We start from the raw sequence: 17,142 nt of genomic DNA on the forward strand, positions 1-17,142 counted from the left end.
ACCACCTGCAGAGTCCGTTAAGCTAGTACCAGTGTTCAACCCCGTCACTAATCCGGTGCAGACAGTTGAACATTGAATACGGAAAGTTGACGAACTATTGGCGATATACTCGTGGACCGAGATACAGACGGCGTGTTTTGCGCTAACGAAGCTAGAAGGAATCGCCAAAACGTGGTACGACGGCCTCGTGAGCGTCCAGCGTTCGTGGCTTGAATGGAAGCTGGAGCTGAAAAAGGCTTTTCCACCGGTGGTAAACGTGCAGCGCCGGCACCAAGAGATGGAAGCGAGACGGAAATTGGCAAACGAAACCGTCGAACAGTGTTTCAATGAGAAGCTGAACCTGGCGCGTCTTTGTCCACTCCCGGAAGATCAGATTGTGGACTATGTTATTACAGGCATCAGCGACGAAGCGCTCGTTCGGAGCCTGAGCGTTGTCAAGTTTTCTACTCCGGAGGATCTGCTGGAGTGCCTCAAACGTTTGGACGACCAACTCACCGACGTCAGGGAAGCGTTCCACCGATCCGATGCGGCAACCGATTCAAGGGCAGGAAAGAATGCAAAGGCGATCGTTGTTGACGCACAGTTGCGGATGCAAGAAGGCAAGGAACACTGTTTGCTTGCTTGTGCAATCAACGTCACAGAAGATGGCGATACGGTTTTGCCTATATTGAACATATCCCGTTCCAACGTCAATATTTCAAAAGGCGATGTAGCAGCCAGAGGCTCCTGGTGTTCAGAAGTATCTGAAACCGCCATCAACCGGAGGACGACGGATCTCCTGGAACCGAGGAAAGCGGCAGATGTACGAACAGGACCTCAGCTTTGCCCTGATCTGTCGGGGAGATACCGCCTTACAACAGAGGACGGTCCTATCGTGCAAGCACCTTTTAAGACGCGGCCAGTTAAGGAATGCTACTGCTACAACTGCGCAGGCCAAGGCCAATTTGGTCACCAATGCAACATGAAGAAGAGGGGCAATCCGGTTACGCCCTGCATCATTTCCTACGACGACCCTCACGAGTCTCAAGATCAGAGTAGACAGTCCGAAGGAAATTGGCGAGCACCACGAACAAGCATAAAGGAGGTAAGGGCAGCCGCAAGCGGGTGCACAGAGAAAACGCGTCGGCAAGAAGACAACCAAGGAAGCGATCTCACCGCAATACGAATCACCAGCACCGAAACAACGACGGCGGCTACGACAACAAACCTTCCGTGAGCAACAGCAGAGGCTCCAGAAAGAAAAAAAAAAGAACAAGAAGTCGCGCTTGCCACGGAAAATTGATGCGACTTTCTAATGACACCTACCGCATTGAAGACATACCTGGCCACAAGCGGACTCAACGTTTCTACGCGTCAACAGCTCCCGTCGACAAGCTGCAACGAGTCAACACCTTTGATGTTGACATTGAAGACACATCAAGTGAGGACACTTGAATTTCAGGATGGCCGAGTGTTAGCGCCCTCGCAAAAGACGACTGACCCCAAGCTCGCGCCACCACCCGCGTGGCGCACCGTTCTTTTTGCTGGGCAGGCGTACCCTCCAGACGTGTATTAAACGCTCCCTTTTAAACCTTCACTGGTCCCCCGTTTCCCATGTCGAGGCTCTAACACTGTGAAGAAAACCTGGAAGAAATGGACGACAACGCCGCGCTCGCAAACGAGTTTGAGCTCCCGTTCAGCGACCTCACGCCGACTGAACGTGCTTCGTTGCCGCTGTGGTGTGGGCTCCTTGCGGAAGGAAAGTGAGGGAATAGCGTCTTTCCTCAGACGCGGGAACTTCATGTTTTTACCCAGACCGCGGCTGACGTGAAGGTGCTGCTCAAAGTCTTCTGGTCGGAAATGCAACGAACAAATCCTAACACCGCTGTCCACAGCTCTACGCAAGACGACGGCGCGCCACCAAATGCTGCGCATTGCTGCATCGGTCGGCAGTTTATGCAAACTAACGTCGTCCGATCGACCGCACGTCTTTAGCCGACCTTTAGCGCAACCTACTACTGCACATAAACGCGGCATGATTGGTGAGACACCAGTTCGCAAAGCTTACACGAGACGACGCTCGAAACCAAAACCAAAAGTCCGCCGCCTCCGGCGCTCGTACCTCTTTTTCTTTCTTTTTTTGTGTCCATGGTTGCTCGATGCTTGTTACGCACCCCCCGAGGTAGCAGTGCGGGATGCGTTGAACCAGTGACAAACGGAGGGATCGCTTCAGATTATGCTTTTATACACGGTATGAAACCTATTAATTCCCAACTACAACTTCAAAAGATTATCCAACGTTCAAATAAACTTTTTTCATCACATCTCACCACCGAAATCGAAACCAAGAGCGCGTCTATCGTTTGAACCAATCGCCAGACGAGGAGCCCGTTGTCGTCACGCTTCGACGGCGCACTTTAGTTCACCTTTCTGCCGCCGCCTCGGTGGGGTCTCAGGCATCGTTCCCGGCGCTATTATTACCGCGCCTGTTTGCTCGATTGGTGCGGCACCCAAACTTCTGTTCGGGCTAAAACTTGGTCAACAGTATCTGAGACGTGCCTGACATCCATTTCAATCGTCGAATAAAACTTCGAAACTGCCGTCATGGTCCCTTTAAAGCGGCCGCGCAGCAGTATTGGGTAGGAAGGTATCGAAGGTCTCATTGATGTCTATGGATGCAATCGCCAGCATTTGTTTCTTGACTGGGTGCATGTCGACGACATCTTTATAGATCATAGATAAGCTGCCACGTGTGCTAGGATTTGCCCTAATTCCTGTTTGCGTGGGATGGAAGATGCCTGTTTTTTTGCGCGTTGTATGGTATTCTGGCAAGCACCATGCGCTCAAGAAGTTTGCCCATGATTTATGTAAGTGAAATTGGTCGTACGTTTTTGAGGTCCGTCGCAGTAGGTTTCCCTGGCTTGGGTATGGAAGTGACGTGGGAGGGCTTCCATTCTTCGGGCAACTGCCTTGATTCCCATATGTGATTGAAGCATTTTAGGATAACGAGTTTGTTTGTGAGTCGACGACATTTTTATAGATCATAGATAAGCTGTCATGTGTGCTAAGTATTGCCCTAAAACCTGTTTGAGTGGGATGGAAGATGTCTAGATTTTCTGTGTTGTATTGTATTCTGGCAAGCACCATGCGCTCAAGGAGTCTACACATGATTGATGTAAGCGAAATTGGTTGTTTCAAAGCATTGCGACCGTGATGCCATCGTGGCTTGGTGCACTTTTGGGTCGGAATTAGTGAATCGCAGCTCCAAGTTCCCACTCGGTAACCGGGAGGTCTTGGGGTTTGTCCCATGGTCCAGCATGCTAGGATACATATATCTTGGTTTTTGGTTTGGTGTGGTTTCCGCGAAGAACGTTTCCCCCAATTTGCCTAGGATGTCCTCTGTTACTTCGTTGCAGGGAAGGGCTATCACTGGGATGGGGCTGACTCTCTTCCTTTTGTCCAGCATAGAATTGAACGTTCTCCATACATCCCCAATGCTGGTGCCCTCCTCAAAGTTTTCGCAATAATCCAACCATCTTTGGGTGGCTAGTTGTGCATACTTGTCTGCTTCCTCGGTTAGTCGGTTAACCTTGTCGAGATGTTTCTTTTGTTTTTCTTTACGGTACCTTTCCAAAGCCCTGGTTCTATTTTCCCAAAGAGCCAAGAGGGGGTAGTGGGGTTCGGGTGTGTCATCCCTGACTTCTATTACTTCAGTAGCCAGGTTGGTGGCTGCCGTTAGCAGTGCGGTAACCTGGTGTGGCTGCAAGTCGTCCCTTTGCTCTTCTAGGTCTTTTCCAAACTTTTACCAGATTATGGTTTGAGTGGAATGTTTGGGCTTGAGGTTGTTGCTTCCGATTGCCGCGTCAATATCTATCGGAAAGTGATCACTACCGCACGCATCCCGCATTGTGTCCCAGCTGAGCTTGCGGGCTGCGGCTGGAGTTGCAAAAGTGACGTCGATGATGGGGTCACTTCGATTGCTTGCTGTAGCTTGCCTCCTTGGTTTGGTCGTGTCGTTTACCAGTTCGAGTTTATCATGCTCTTTTATTTCAAGGAGTATTCTGGTTAAGGTGGTTAACGTTCCAGTCTTCGAGTTTTGTGTTAAAGGGATACTTCAAAGAAATTTCAAATATACCCGTCGTGCTGAAAACTAGGTTGTATATGATGAACAATATCCATAAATGACAATCGTACGTTTGTATTTTGAGCCTGGTGGCTGTATTTTTCGTTATAAACGGCCCACTCTGGACAGCGCTCGTAGAACAGCCAGCGGAGGCCACGTGACATCCAACGCAATCGTGACGTAGTTCGTGTCAAGACGAGCAATCTACGGCGAGGCTGACGTCGAGAGAATGGCCTAGCCGTTCCAGCCACCGAAGCGGCTGCTTTTGTACAAATTTTGAGTGACGGGTTAATCTTCTATAATCTTGTAGAGGGACAATAGCGACTTCTCGGTCACACAAAAGGGATTCTCGGGAAGAGGGGAGTTCCTCCTTCCCCTCTCCTCCCGTCGTGGCCGGAGGCGATACAGCTACTGTCACTACCTCTCACAGGTCAAGAACGAAGTGGAAGTTCCTCCCACCCCTTTCCACTTCAGCGGAGCGAACGGTGGAGAGGAGGTCGCCTCCTCTCCAGCGTTCGCTCTACTAAAGTGGAAAGAGGTGGGAGGCGCTTCCGCTTCTTTCTTGACCTGTCACCGACTATACACGGGTATTACAAACGAGGCGTTAGCGACATCCACCAGGTGCTCTTTGCTAATCGTTTAATTCGTTTTAAAATTTCTTTTCGTGACTTTTTTAACAAGATATTGGTGTGTTCGATGTGATACGGCTCCTTTGAACACATATAGACCAAAAAATAAGCGCCGAAATTTCGTTGTAGTATCCCTTTACGGTCTCCGCCCAGAATAATGCTTGTAATGTAATGCTTTAAATGTAATGTAATGCTTCAATGTAATGCTTTAAAAATAAATGATAACAAAACAAAAGCAATTTTATTTCGCCCAAAAAGTAAGAATGATTATATAACTACTGATATTGTTTTAAATGGAACCAAAATAGAGATTGTATCTAGTTTTAAGACACTTGGCGTTATATTCACGGATCGAATGAGTTGGGATGAACACGTAAATTATATTTCGGTAAAATTGTCACGAGTCGCAGGCTTAATGTATCGTCATCGCCATATTCTGCCCACAAATGTAAAATTAATTATTTATAATGCATTGTTTCTCTCCCACATTCATTATTCCTTCTTAGTCTGGGGTACTACTACGAATACAAATTTAAACCAAATACTTGTGATACAAAAGAAAATATTGCGAAGTATTTGTAACGTGTCATACGATCACCCTAGCGAACCTCTCTTTAATCGTTTAAATTTGATGCCTGTAAATAGATTATATAAATATCGTTTATGCATGACCTATAAATCCGAAGTACAAACAAATCTTCATGCGCTTAGTGAATTGGCGTCTCTCTCGCTAAGAGTAGCAACATATCCTACTCGAAACACGGAAATTTGGACGCTCCCTATTTTCAAAACTAACTACAATGAACAAATGTTAAAGTATGCACTTCCTCGACTGCTTAATTTTCTTGTTACTCACAACATTGACCTTCCGACAACATCTGTAAAAAATCTCCGAGCATTTTTTTCTTTTCCAAATGTGATTGCTTATAGTTGTCATGTTTCATAAACTAAATTTTTGCTGAATTGTATAATGCTTTGCTTGCATGTGCTTTGATTTTGTTTGCCTTTTATATATAGTCGCACCTTTTTTGTAATATTGTCCTGTTCTTATCTCTGAAATTGTTATCTTTTCTCTTGGTTTTCTTTTTGGATTACTTGTGCCACTGCTGCCATGTGTAAGGAGGGGGGCCGAGGGCCCGTCAAGCTGCATGATGCAGCTTTTTTCCTCGGTCTCCCTCCGTCATTTGTGTTTTGACGGAAAATAAACATTATTATTATTATTATTATTAATAAGGTAGTCATCCGGGTATTCGTTCTTTAAGTGTGTTGTACATACTAAGTTCCATTGACTGTTAGGGCAGGTATATGCTGATGCTACAACGAGACGTTTCTTGGTTGCGTGGAGAGCGATCCTTACTGCAGTAATTTGTTGGGAGTCGAAACACCACTGGGATGTATCCAGCTGAATGAACGGCAGGTTGTCTCCGCAGATCATCAAAATGCACCAGTTCGATTCGCACTGAGGACACAATCTCCGCGCTCCGTGAGGCAAATTTAAAGTTGCTATTGTCGGACAAAGAAGGCGGGTTCGCCATAGTTCCCGACGACCTCTACAATCAGAAGGCCGCGGAGGCCATCACAAGTAACTTTACATTATTGAAGAGTTACAAACCTGAAAAGACGAAGAAGGAAGCCGTCAAGATGTGCGAGCGGCTAAATCTAACGAAACTCGCTTCATCAGTGAGGAATTGCAAAGGCCTTTCCCTGGAGGCCTTCTTTTTGGCCAAGACACACAAGATGGCTTGCCCTTTTCGGGTCATTGTCTCGGAACGAGGAACATGGCAGCGCCTTCTGGGGCACTACCTCCAGAAATCCTTATTCGTCTTGGAAGTTGAAGATCCCTACTTGGTCAGAACACCGTCCATGGTGTCAGATTACCTTCAACAACTTCCCAAAGGGAAGGTTTTGGCCTTCTCTGTGGACATTAAGGACTTATACTATTCCCTTCCTCACGACTCTATTTGTGAAATAGTCAACGACGGCATTGATAGATATGGACCTCTAAAATTTCAGAACTCAGTCGGTATCGCAGCTGAGGACTTCTTGAATCTCCTCATGCTTTACTTACGCTCCACAACAGTAGTGTTCAGGAGTGAGTTTTACCGGCAACGCGAAGGTGTTTGTATAGGATCATGCATAGCCCCGGCGCTCAGTGATCTACTCCTAGCCTTCTATGACAGATTATTAGAAATTTCACTCCGGGACTCGTCAGTCATCAAGATATTTCGATACGTTGATGACTTTCTTGTCTTGTACAGACCATCCGATGACACTGGATCAAAAGATGTGAGAGATATTTTTAATACGTTCAAGTCTACTCTTCGCCCGTTCACTCTGACAAATGAGTTACCCGAGGAGCAACAGCTGCGATTTTTAGATTTGACACTTCTATTCGGAGATCATGTCTGTTGGAAGTATTCGCCCCGCTCTAAAAAATCCTTCCTTCCGTTTTCATCCGCACATTCAAAGCTAGTCAAGAGAGGCATTGCGGTTGCAGCCATAAAAAACGCCCTTCACAGGTCTTGTCGCCACCAGGTCTCGAGTAGCTTTACCACTCAAGTGAATCGACTGAAAAATGCGGGCTTCCCAGATCATATTATATGCAGCGTGGCGGAGAGGCTTCTACAAGAGTCTCGTAGCCAAGCTGAACCTTGTCAAAATGTAACCAAGGAAAAGTTACCCACGGCAGTCATCCCGTATCTTCATGGAATCTCCCACAGCCTCAAAAGAACTGCAGCCAAGGTAGGAGTCAGAGTTGTGTTTTCGGCACCCAACAAGCTTGGCCGGATGTGCAAAAAGGTGAATTCTACATCCCTCTCCATCTCCCAAACACCATGCGGGAAGAAGCACGCGAGACAATTCACGAAATGTACAGAAGGTGCTGTATATGACTTAGCTCTCTCCTGCGGTCGTTCATACATTGGGCAGACCGGAAGATGCATCAATGATCGACTGAGGGAACATGCCGCCTCCATAGGAAACACCTCAGGCAGTAACTTGGTTAGGCATTGCAGCGACTGTTTGTGCTCCCCTTTATTCGGTCAATGTACCATCCTAAAAAGACATCACGACTTTAGGACGCGGGAGATCGTGGAGGCCTTTTCGATATACAAAAGAGGGGAAGGAGCCATCAGCTCTCCATCAATAACCCTGCTTGCCAAAGAAATAGAATACCTCGAAGAGCAACCTAGGCATGTGCGGGAAAGGCCTTAGTTTAGTTGACACTTTCCAAGATCATTGGTCACCATCAGGCGAAGACCGCTGGACATCACAATGCGCAGAATCTACACAAAGGCTCCTAAAAGAAGAAAGGCGGCAATCGCAAGCTCAATGGTCTCCAGGTGGCGAAGGTTACCACGCCTGGGTCAGCAAACTATAGCACGTGCCTTTTCTCCTTTTTCTTTTCTTCTTTTTCCTTTTTCTTTTTCTTTTTCCTTTTTCTTTTCTTTCCTTTCTTTTCTTTCCTTCTTTTCTATCTTTCTTTCTTTTGCTTTCTGGTTGCGCTTTCGGTTGAAGAAAAGGTGACGCCGGCTGGCACAGGCCATTCCCGTGCAAAAAGCTGCCGCGCGTGTGTCTGATGAAAAAAGTGCATTTTGGCACTCTCGAGTCTCGCGCACTTCATCCTCTTCTGAATAAATAGCATCAGTTGATAGTCAGCGCTCGTCCTGTCCTCTTCTCTTCTATCTTCCTGTCGTCTTTGCGCTGTTCAAACACTAAGGCAGGTTCTTGCTTACAAACAGGTTGACTTGCGCCCTGAATCCCCATTCCCCGAGTCTCATACGAGCAGTGGCGAAATTTTGTCGTTAAACGGAGAAACTTGAGAATTTCTCGTACCGTGATAGTACGATGTCGTCTGTTCTAGTCTCTTGCAGCAGGAGGATATCAAAATTTTAATCTTTGGTGTGCACGAGCAGTTCGGCCTTGCGTCGTGGGAGGCTGCGGCAATTCCATCGTAGAATTCGCAGCGAGTCTGTCTGATTGCAGTCACCAGACATGTTCCGGCGTGGCCTGGCTTGCCGCAGGTGCTGATCTGAGCTTCTGGAGGATTGTTTCCTGGAATTGATGCATTTGTTGCTGTGTTTGCAGCATTTGTTGCTGCATTTGTTGTTGTGTTTGTTGTATTCGTTGACCCCTATTGTTGGATTGTTGGAAGAAAAAAGGGAGTTCTGCGCACTGTTCATACGCCGCGCGAAGTAGTTCCTATACGATTTGGTTGCCTGAGGGAGACGCCATGCTTTTGGCGTTTTAAACTTGCGCGGATTGATAAGATATCGACTATCTAATGTACAATGTAGCTCCACACATATCAATTCTCTATCGATTCTCTATATAAAGGGAAAAATAAAGCAATCCACCGCGAAGAGCTGGACTTTTTCTACAAAGGTTCTTGAGATGAACACGAGAATTGGGGAGGAGATCAGAGCGTGGCGCACCAAGCGGCTAACTTTAGAATAACACGGATGGGGACAACAAATAACAATGACTCAGAGCTCGACCGACCACGCCCCGCCAGATTTTGGCTGGAGATCATGTGCTCCGGTCGCCCGAGAGAGAGGAGCGGCTCTTTTGTTACCACTCCGGCCCGCATGAACAATGCAGCATGCACGGTGCTTATGGCCAGCCCAGCACAAAAGCCGAATTTGGGTAAAGCTCGCACTTTCTGACGACTGCTTTCGGGAGAAATCTGGCGCTAACAAAAAAAACGTCACTTGGTTTATTGTTAGGCTTCGTTACGTTACACCATTACATTGTGCCCCGCGCTTTATTGAAGAAGTAACGTAAACATGATGACGTGGACATGCCCACAGGCCTTGTATTGAGTAAACACCAAGGTGTGCGGACAACAAATGGGTTCCTCGCCAATAGAAGATGATGCCTGCTCATGACGTCATCGCTTGTGGATCTTCGCCCCTCCCCAAGCGGCAAACGCATTCTCGATGAGAGCTTCCGCAAAGTGACGCGTCCTTCTTGGCGTCGCCTCGTGTTAGCGTCGCACTCGCTGTGAGACGCTGCACGCGAGTCGTGCTGTCGACGACGCTACCTGGATTCACTGGTGATGACGCCTGGAAGAGAGAGGGCTGCGCAGGCCTTACCTTCTAGGTGGCGTTGGCACAGCGCACTCGGCCGCTCTCAGAGGCAAATATTCGAACGTATATTCTTTCGGGCACAGGCACATATCTTCGGTCGCTATGGAGCTCTCGATTGCCGCTGCTGCTGATGCTGCTGTTCATTTTTCTCCTGAGGATTCCAAACGCAGGTTTGTGGTGTATTTCGATTTACTCTTCTCACAGAAATGAGGTGTAGCGCACTTGTTTACTCCGCTGACTGCACTTGTTTAAAAGTTGAAATTTTACGCAGTAGAAACTATATTACTAATACTTCTTTTTTTTCACTATCGTTTGTTATATCGAGAATTGAGGCTTATTGAAGAGTTCGCATGAGAACAAACGCTGCACTGTGCATGCTTTGCTTCGACCGCACATGGCAGTGTCATATTGGGGATGGGTTGGTGCGTGACGGCTGTACCGGTTCTGAAATGGCGGTTCTGAAATGAAGCTTGCGGGTTTCTCTGCTTTGGGAACATACAATGACTTTATACCTCGCCAGAACCACGTGATTTGTTGAAATGCGTTAAACTCCGGCGAAATCTCAATAGTCACCGATTTGCCTTAAAATTGACTCGACACATTAATAGACACATCCAAACTAGTAAACACAAAAAACAGTAAATTTTTTTTCTCAATGTATTGAAGTTTTAACGTTGATCTGAAAGGCTGAAGGCTCTACTGGCAACACTGAAAACATTCCCCTGGTGTTCGGAATTCGAAAGTCGATCCATTTATTGCTTAGGAAACTCTTGATTTAGAAAAGATAAATATATTAGTTGTGCTCTTTTTCGAAATTGTACTTTTTTCTCCAGATAGATGATTAACAATAATATGTTTTATTTTTACCGAAGAGTGTTTATCGCGTATCCACAATAAATATAATATATAATGAAGATACATTTAACAAAAAACGGCAACATTTTTTTTTTACTTTGCAGTTATGTTGTTTTGCGAATGACAGTGAATTGCGGACGAAACGAGGTCGTATCGTGTGTCTTGTTTGGCTTTTCTGCTTACGCAAAAAGTTTAATTTAGAAAGTCTCCTTTTTTTCAGAGATGTGTCAAAGCCACACTGCACCAGTGCCTACGAAGCCCCCCTCAGGTAGGTTACTTTTGACGCTGACTTCGTGAGACACGCGACTTAACGACCGTGAATGTTGGCGGACTTGAAATAAGTAGAGACTATATAGTGTTTTCTTTTTCCCTTAAACCTTGTTTAGTCTGGTGTTCGTAATAGTTGAGACATACAAGCTTGTTTTGTGTTCAGAAACACGAGCCGTCCCTTGCCTCCCGAGAGATTTGCTGTATCTCCGTTTCGGCAGACCTTCCCCGAGCATATGCTTATGTCAGGAAGCATGGTGGAAGGCGCACACAAGGAAGAAGACACTCACACAGAACTTCCTTGTGTCTGTTGTTTTTAGAGCTCAGCTCTTAGGGGCCCGTTCCCGGCTTGAGCGGCGTCGGCGTAACCAAGGTCACTCCAAGGTCACGCGGCCCCCAAGGTCATCTCAAGGTCACGTGACCCCCAAGGCAGACTTGGACGTAGTTCAACTACTCTACTCAAACTACTGTAGTTTAACTACTTTTTCGAGTAACTTGGTAACTTTCAATTACAACTTTATTTGGGTAATTAGTAGTTTAATTTAACTACTTTTTTCAGGTAACTTCTACTCAAATTACTAACTACTTTCGAAATTATATAGTGCTAATTTTGCCCATCACGAAAGTTTGAGCGCAGAAATGAATAAGACGCCGGCAGATGAAGTGGCATTCCCGAACAAGGGGCCCCCTTGTTCGGGGAGGCGTCCTTGGGCAAAGGTGGCCACGAGCAGCCAAGACATAACACCGGCACGCACGAACGAGGGAAGAGATGCTTAACAAACCTTGGTCGGGTATTGACCTAATCCTGTAATGCACGCAGGCGCCGCGTTAACAGCTGCAACCGTGAAAGACGGAGACACTCCGAGAGTTGTTGTTTTCGTGTTGTCTGTCTTTAGTGAGTTCTGACTCAAGCGGTAGGTTCCACGGGAGGCGCCACTGGAATAACCTCGCAGCTGGGCGCCGTTTCCCATGGTCGCCTTGTCGTCAGCGCATACGCCTTTGCAAAGCCGGACTCCTCCGCGCACAAACCCTGGCACGGATAATCCGTTCATGGGAGCACATTCGCGCTTCCAGCTGCAACTGTATACGAGCGACGATGCTTGTTCACGTAATCCTTCGCGTCCTTCCGACCATCCATGCCTGGGAGACCTCCTCTTTGTTAAAAACGATTTACTTGTCAGGCGTGTCAGGCGCGTCAGAATATCGTAGTCGCCGGCGAGGATTGGGAGTTACCCTTGAGAGATCTTTTTGTTGGACCCGGCGTCAGCGGCGAAGTATACTTCGGTTCATGTTCTGCTAAACAAAAACAATTTTTTTTTTCAGGAGCGTAGCACTAGCACTACAACGCGACGCGCAGTCGTCCGGATGATCTCATCGTTGTGGCGGGAGATTTCAACCCTTGACGTATTCTCAGAACTCTCAGCGTACTCTCAGAACGACGTCGGAATAAAGAGGGGCCAGTCATAACAATCTCAACTTGACGAAGAAAAAAGAAAAAAGGAGGAAAGTTTGTTATAAAAGACCCTCTACCCGAGGCAAACCTTACATGTTTCGTCATGGATACCTAAGATGCCGACACTCGCTTACCCGACCCTGCACAGCCTGTTTCTCAAATTCAATGCTGCCGTTCCATCCAGCCCGTCGGTGGAACGTCTTTTTAGCTTGGCTGGGGACGTCTTTAGAAGGAAAAGGGGAAAACTCTCCTATCAAGAACTTTGAAAGTCATTTGCTTCTGCGAGCGAGTGAACTATTTTGGCGAAAACGGAAGCCATAAATGGACTGTATTAATTTTAGGCTCGCAGGGTTTTTCATTGATCAAAACTGCTGTTCATTTTGCTATTACAAAAATATAAAAAAGTAACTTCGAAAGTAACTTCAAAGTAACTCGCTACTTTTTTTACAGTAGTTAGTAGTTTACTCAATTACTATAACAAATGCGTAATTTCTACTCTACTCCAATTACTTTTTGCGTCGATACTCAGTAACTTAACTTAACTACCTTTTTTGAGTAATTTGTACATGTCTGCCCCAAGGTCACGTGACCCCCAGAGGTCACGTGACCCCTCCCCCAGGGTCACGTGACCCCCAAGGTCACGTGACACCCAAAGTCACGTGACCCCCCCCCCCCCCGCTCGAGGTAACGTGACCCCCCCCCCCCGAAGTCACGTGACACCCCCCGAGGTCACGTGACCACCCCCAGGGTCACGTGACCACCCCCAGGGTCACGTGACCACCCCCAGGGTCACGTGACCCCCGCCGAGGTCACGTGACCTCCCCGATGACGTCATTGTCAGTGATGACGTCACCGGCATCCGCATCGTCATCGTCAGCATCACGGATGACGTCATCAGTGACGTCACTGATGACGTCACCGACATCCGCATCGTCATCGTCATCATCGCTGATGACGTCATCGGAGTCCGCATCGTCATCGTCGCTGATGACGTCATCAGTGACGTCACTGATGACATCGGCATCTTCACGTGACCCCCCAAGGTCACGTGACCCCCCCAGGTCACTTCACCCTTCCCAGTACCCTTCCCTCCTCCTCCTCAAGAGCTGCGCTCTAATTCGGTGTTCCAGGGAGTTGTAAACGGCTTTCACTTTTTGCGCCTTACGCCATGCTTCCTAACATTCGCCAACTAGCCCAATTGCGAGTTCTACATATGTTTATGCCACGATTGGTAGGAGGCTAAAGCGCAACAGAAACGAAGAAGTTGAAGATTTAGCAATGTTCTTCTGCTATGCATGACGTGGAGAATTCAGAAATGTTGAAGAAATCTATCGCTATCCAATCCTTTTGCGGAGAACTATTTTATGGATGTGGCAAGTAACAGTAACGTGGTGACCATTGTTTGTCGTCTCAATTGATCGAAAGTTGGTAGGGACGCCAAATGCAGAACTAGCAAAAACGGTCTAAAAAAACACCGGAAAAAATCAAGCACTGTTAACTTTTTAATTCGTGGAATATTTTGGTAGGCATTCATTTGCAGTAATTGAATAACTGCAATAACTGTTTGCAATTTGTAACTTGAAATAATCCCTTTTGACCAAAAGAAATTGTGGCTGTAATTTAAGTACTTTTATCCGACTAATTTCAGAAGTCGATCTACGATTTTCACTACCTTATCCATAATTCTGTCACAATGGAGCCTATGTTCTTCAGAGTGACTAACAATGCGGTCTACAGCTGCTTTCTTAGTACCCTCTTTGCCAGCTTGTGGGGCTTTTTAATGTGACGAAACTGCACCAGTGTGTCAACCAGCGGTGTAGAGCTGAGCAACTGTCAAAGTGACAACACCTGCAGGTTGGCACAAAACATGCCTTTCAGGTGCAATATTTTTTCTTTGTCAAGATGGCAAGAAAGTATAAAAAAAATTAAAGGATAATGTGAGGATAATGTGCAAAAAGACATTGTAATTTTATTACAATTTTGTTTTTTGACGGACTACAGACAAAAGCATTTCTCCGTTCTTGTCGGAATCCAAAATTTTGAACTACGCAGACTTTATCTATAGGAGCGTGGAGCGATTTTAAGCGTGTTCAAAATTTCGCGCGTTTATCGGTTGGCTTCTCGTACATCTGTTTGAGCCCTTAAGACTCAAATACGTGCCCATCTAAAAATAATTCCACACAATTTATTAAAAATGAAGCACTGGGTTTTTCTTGTGCAAAAAATACGGGTCTCCCTTTACCAAAAACCATGCTCAGCGCTATCTGTGCGCAGTACATAAGCTCGTCTCTTGAAAATGGCTTGGGAGGGACGACTTCTGCATCTTTCGAATTCAGTGCGTTTTTCGCCTGGAATTTTTCACACTTACGCTACAGCTTTTATTCTCGACAATTCACAGCAGAAATCGACTTCTCTGACGCTTTACTCTCATGTGCTATAAAATAGTTTACAAGTGTTCTACTATAGTCACTGGCCGGATGAGAACGAACGGCATGGCCCCTGTTTCGGACAACCGGCCTCAAGCACGCTTTTGTTGTTTTCCAGCGTGCATTGTTTGCGCGAGCACAGTCGAAGCTCACGATCCACCAAGTTTTATCGAAGCCGAGAAGCTCGCGTTTGAGGCAGGAAAACAACTAAAACGTGTCCCAGCCGCTATCATCCTAGAAGTGACGAAACGCAATAGGCAGAAAATAAAATTCTAACCGATAATTGTTTTTATGGTTTCCTTGGTAACTGACTCGGCAATAATAAACAATGCGGAACGCGAGTTCGTCTGCTTCTTTTAGTAGGGGTTGTGGTGACGTCAGAAAGACGCCGAGCTCTGATTGGTTCCGACTGGAAGGATAGCGGATAGACCTCAAGGCAGCTTGCTTTGAGGCCTACCCACCATCTTTCAATCACAGCTCGGCGTTCTGACGTCACCACAACCCCTGCAAAAGAAGCAGACGAACTTACTCTCTGTATAGCCTTTCTTCGATGCCGACCAAGTTAACTATTTATTCCTGTTCCTACGCAGTTCCTTCGCAGACACGCCACGTTAACTTATATCTCCTTTCGGATCACTCGCACTGCCAACTGTTTAACAATACTGGAGATCAGCGCCTTTACATGACGGTTCTGACGAACGGAGTAAGTAGAAGAATCATTAGTCCCGAAGTTTTAAAATATAGGACAACAAACGAAAGTGCACGTTGCTGCATTATCAGTGATAGGTAGACCTTTAGTCACTGTTGATAAATTGTATTTTTAAAGGCCCCGATTGCTCGCATAAAGACCCACCGAAAAGACAACACGCGTTTATTTTATTTTGAATTTTCCGCTTTTTTTGCCTCTGTCTTACGAAGGGGACCAAATTAACGCTCATTACGCCAGTTACGAACTGTCGAAAATACATTCTTACGTTATTTTGACTGGTGGAGCCTTGGATCGCTTTATATTTACGCATTTATGATTTGCTTATTATGTGTCTGCAGAGGCTCCTCAGAGATTTAGTTTTTTGAAGATCATAAAAAATTGGTCTTTGTTTTGCTTTATGTGAATTAAAGAGACTTCCCAATATCTGAGAGTCAGTGCACTTGCCTGACATTGGATTCACAAATACTCTACTGTAAGAGAAATGGGGTTAAACTATCCTGCGAAGAACTGCAAAAGTAAGGGGTGTCCAGACGTTCCCGTTTTGGCCGATACAGTCCCGTTTTAACAATGCATTTCTGCCCGTCTCGTCATTATTTTTTTCTCAATGATGCCTCACGCCCCGTTTTTGAGGGAACGTGCGCGGATTGTTGACATATGAGTTCTAAGCGCATCGAAGAAATCTAAAAGAATGCATGATAAATGTTATAAAAGTAAACATACTACAAATATGTTTCCTCCCGCAGAGTAAATGTATTGCTGTTTCTACGGTTCCATCTGTCAATACGTGCTGTTCCCACACTGAACTTTTCTATGTTACTATATTTTGCATGGTTAGTTTTTGCACAAAAATGAAGAAAGGTGCTTGCGTGCTGAACTAAACAAGGACGTCCAGAAACATGTGCATTTGTAGAGTGAACGGCGTAGTAGCAGAGCTTGCTTTTTTACGGCCCTATTCCCCTTCCCCCTCCCCCCCTTCCCCCCCCTTCCCCAATTCCTTTTTGTGCGCTGTAGATTATGGTCTCGTCTCTCTACCCAAGTAACACAAAGTGGGCTATAAGATGGGCCCACTTGGGCAGCTAACCAGGGCTTTCCTGACACAACCAACAGCGTGTCCGCCCCACCGCACGCGCGCGCGCACACACACACAGACAGGCACACACGCACGCACACACGCGCACACACACACACACGCGCACACACACAACTGTTCTGTTTTGTTGCAAAAATTAACTCCACGGCACCGTACGCTTATTCTCAGCCCTCCCCCCCAACCTCCCCAGTGTAAGTAACGCTAGTAGTCGGGTCAAATACTAAAGTTTCAGAAAAAACCGTGCTTTCATTCAAAAGTTCAAAATAATTTTCTAAAATTTTCACTAGGAAAATGGGATTAGTTTGCGGAAACTGGCGCGCCATTCACCCCTTGCATTCGTGGGTTTCGTCAGCCGCCATTTTCTCAATGAAAACTTCAAAAAATCGCTTATAACTTTTGAATCAAATAACGGTTAGTTCGGAAACTTTGCTATCTGGTCCAGATCACGAATGCTACATTTTGGCAAAGGGAAATTTATTTTAGGGTTAAAAAAAATAAAGCCGTAACATTTTCTTGGTGTGGAC

The 17,142-nt window shown here is 46.2% G+C and overlaps 1 protein-coding gene across 1 annotated transcript in view; it reads left to right on the forward strand.

Moving 5' to 3' along the window:
• The first annotated feature begins 277 nt into the window (after positions 1-277).
• Positions 278-17,142, forward strand: part of LOC120836214 — a 50,450-nt gene continuing 33,585 nt past the window's right edge. The window contains exons 1-5 of the mRNA XM_040209401.1: positions 278-1,084; positions 1,174-1,420; positions 9,902-9,988; positions 10,894-10,941; positions 15,410-15,522. Of these exons, the coding sequence (XP_040065335.1) occupies positions 278-1,084; positions 1,174-1,420; positions 9,902-9,988; positions 10,894-10,941; positions 15,410-15,522 (1,302 nt within the window). The remainder of the gene's footprint in view (positions 1,085-1,173; positions 1,421-9,901; positions 9,989-10,893; positions 10,942-15,409; positions 15,523-17,142) is intronic.

The sequence above is a fragment of the Ixodes scapularis genome, unplaced genomic scaffold, assembly GCF_016920785.2.
Source record: "Ixodes scapularis isolate PalLabHiFi unplaced genomic scaffold, ASM1692078v2 PGA_scaffold4__175_contigs__length_147842914, whole genome shotgun sequence".
Classification (NCBI taxonomy): domain Eukaryota; kingdom Metazoa; phylum Arthropoda; class Arachnida; order Ixodida; family Ixodidae; genus Ixodes; species Ixodes scapularis.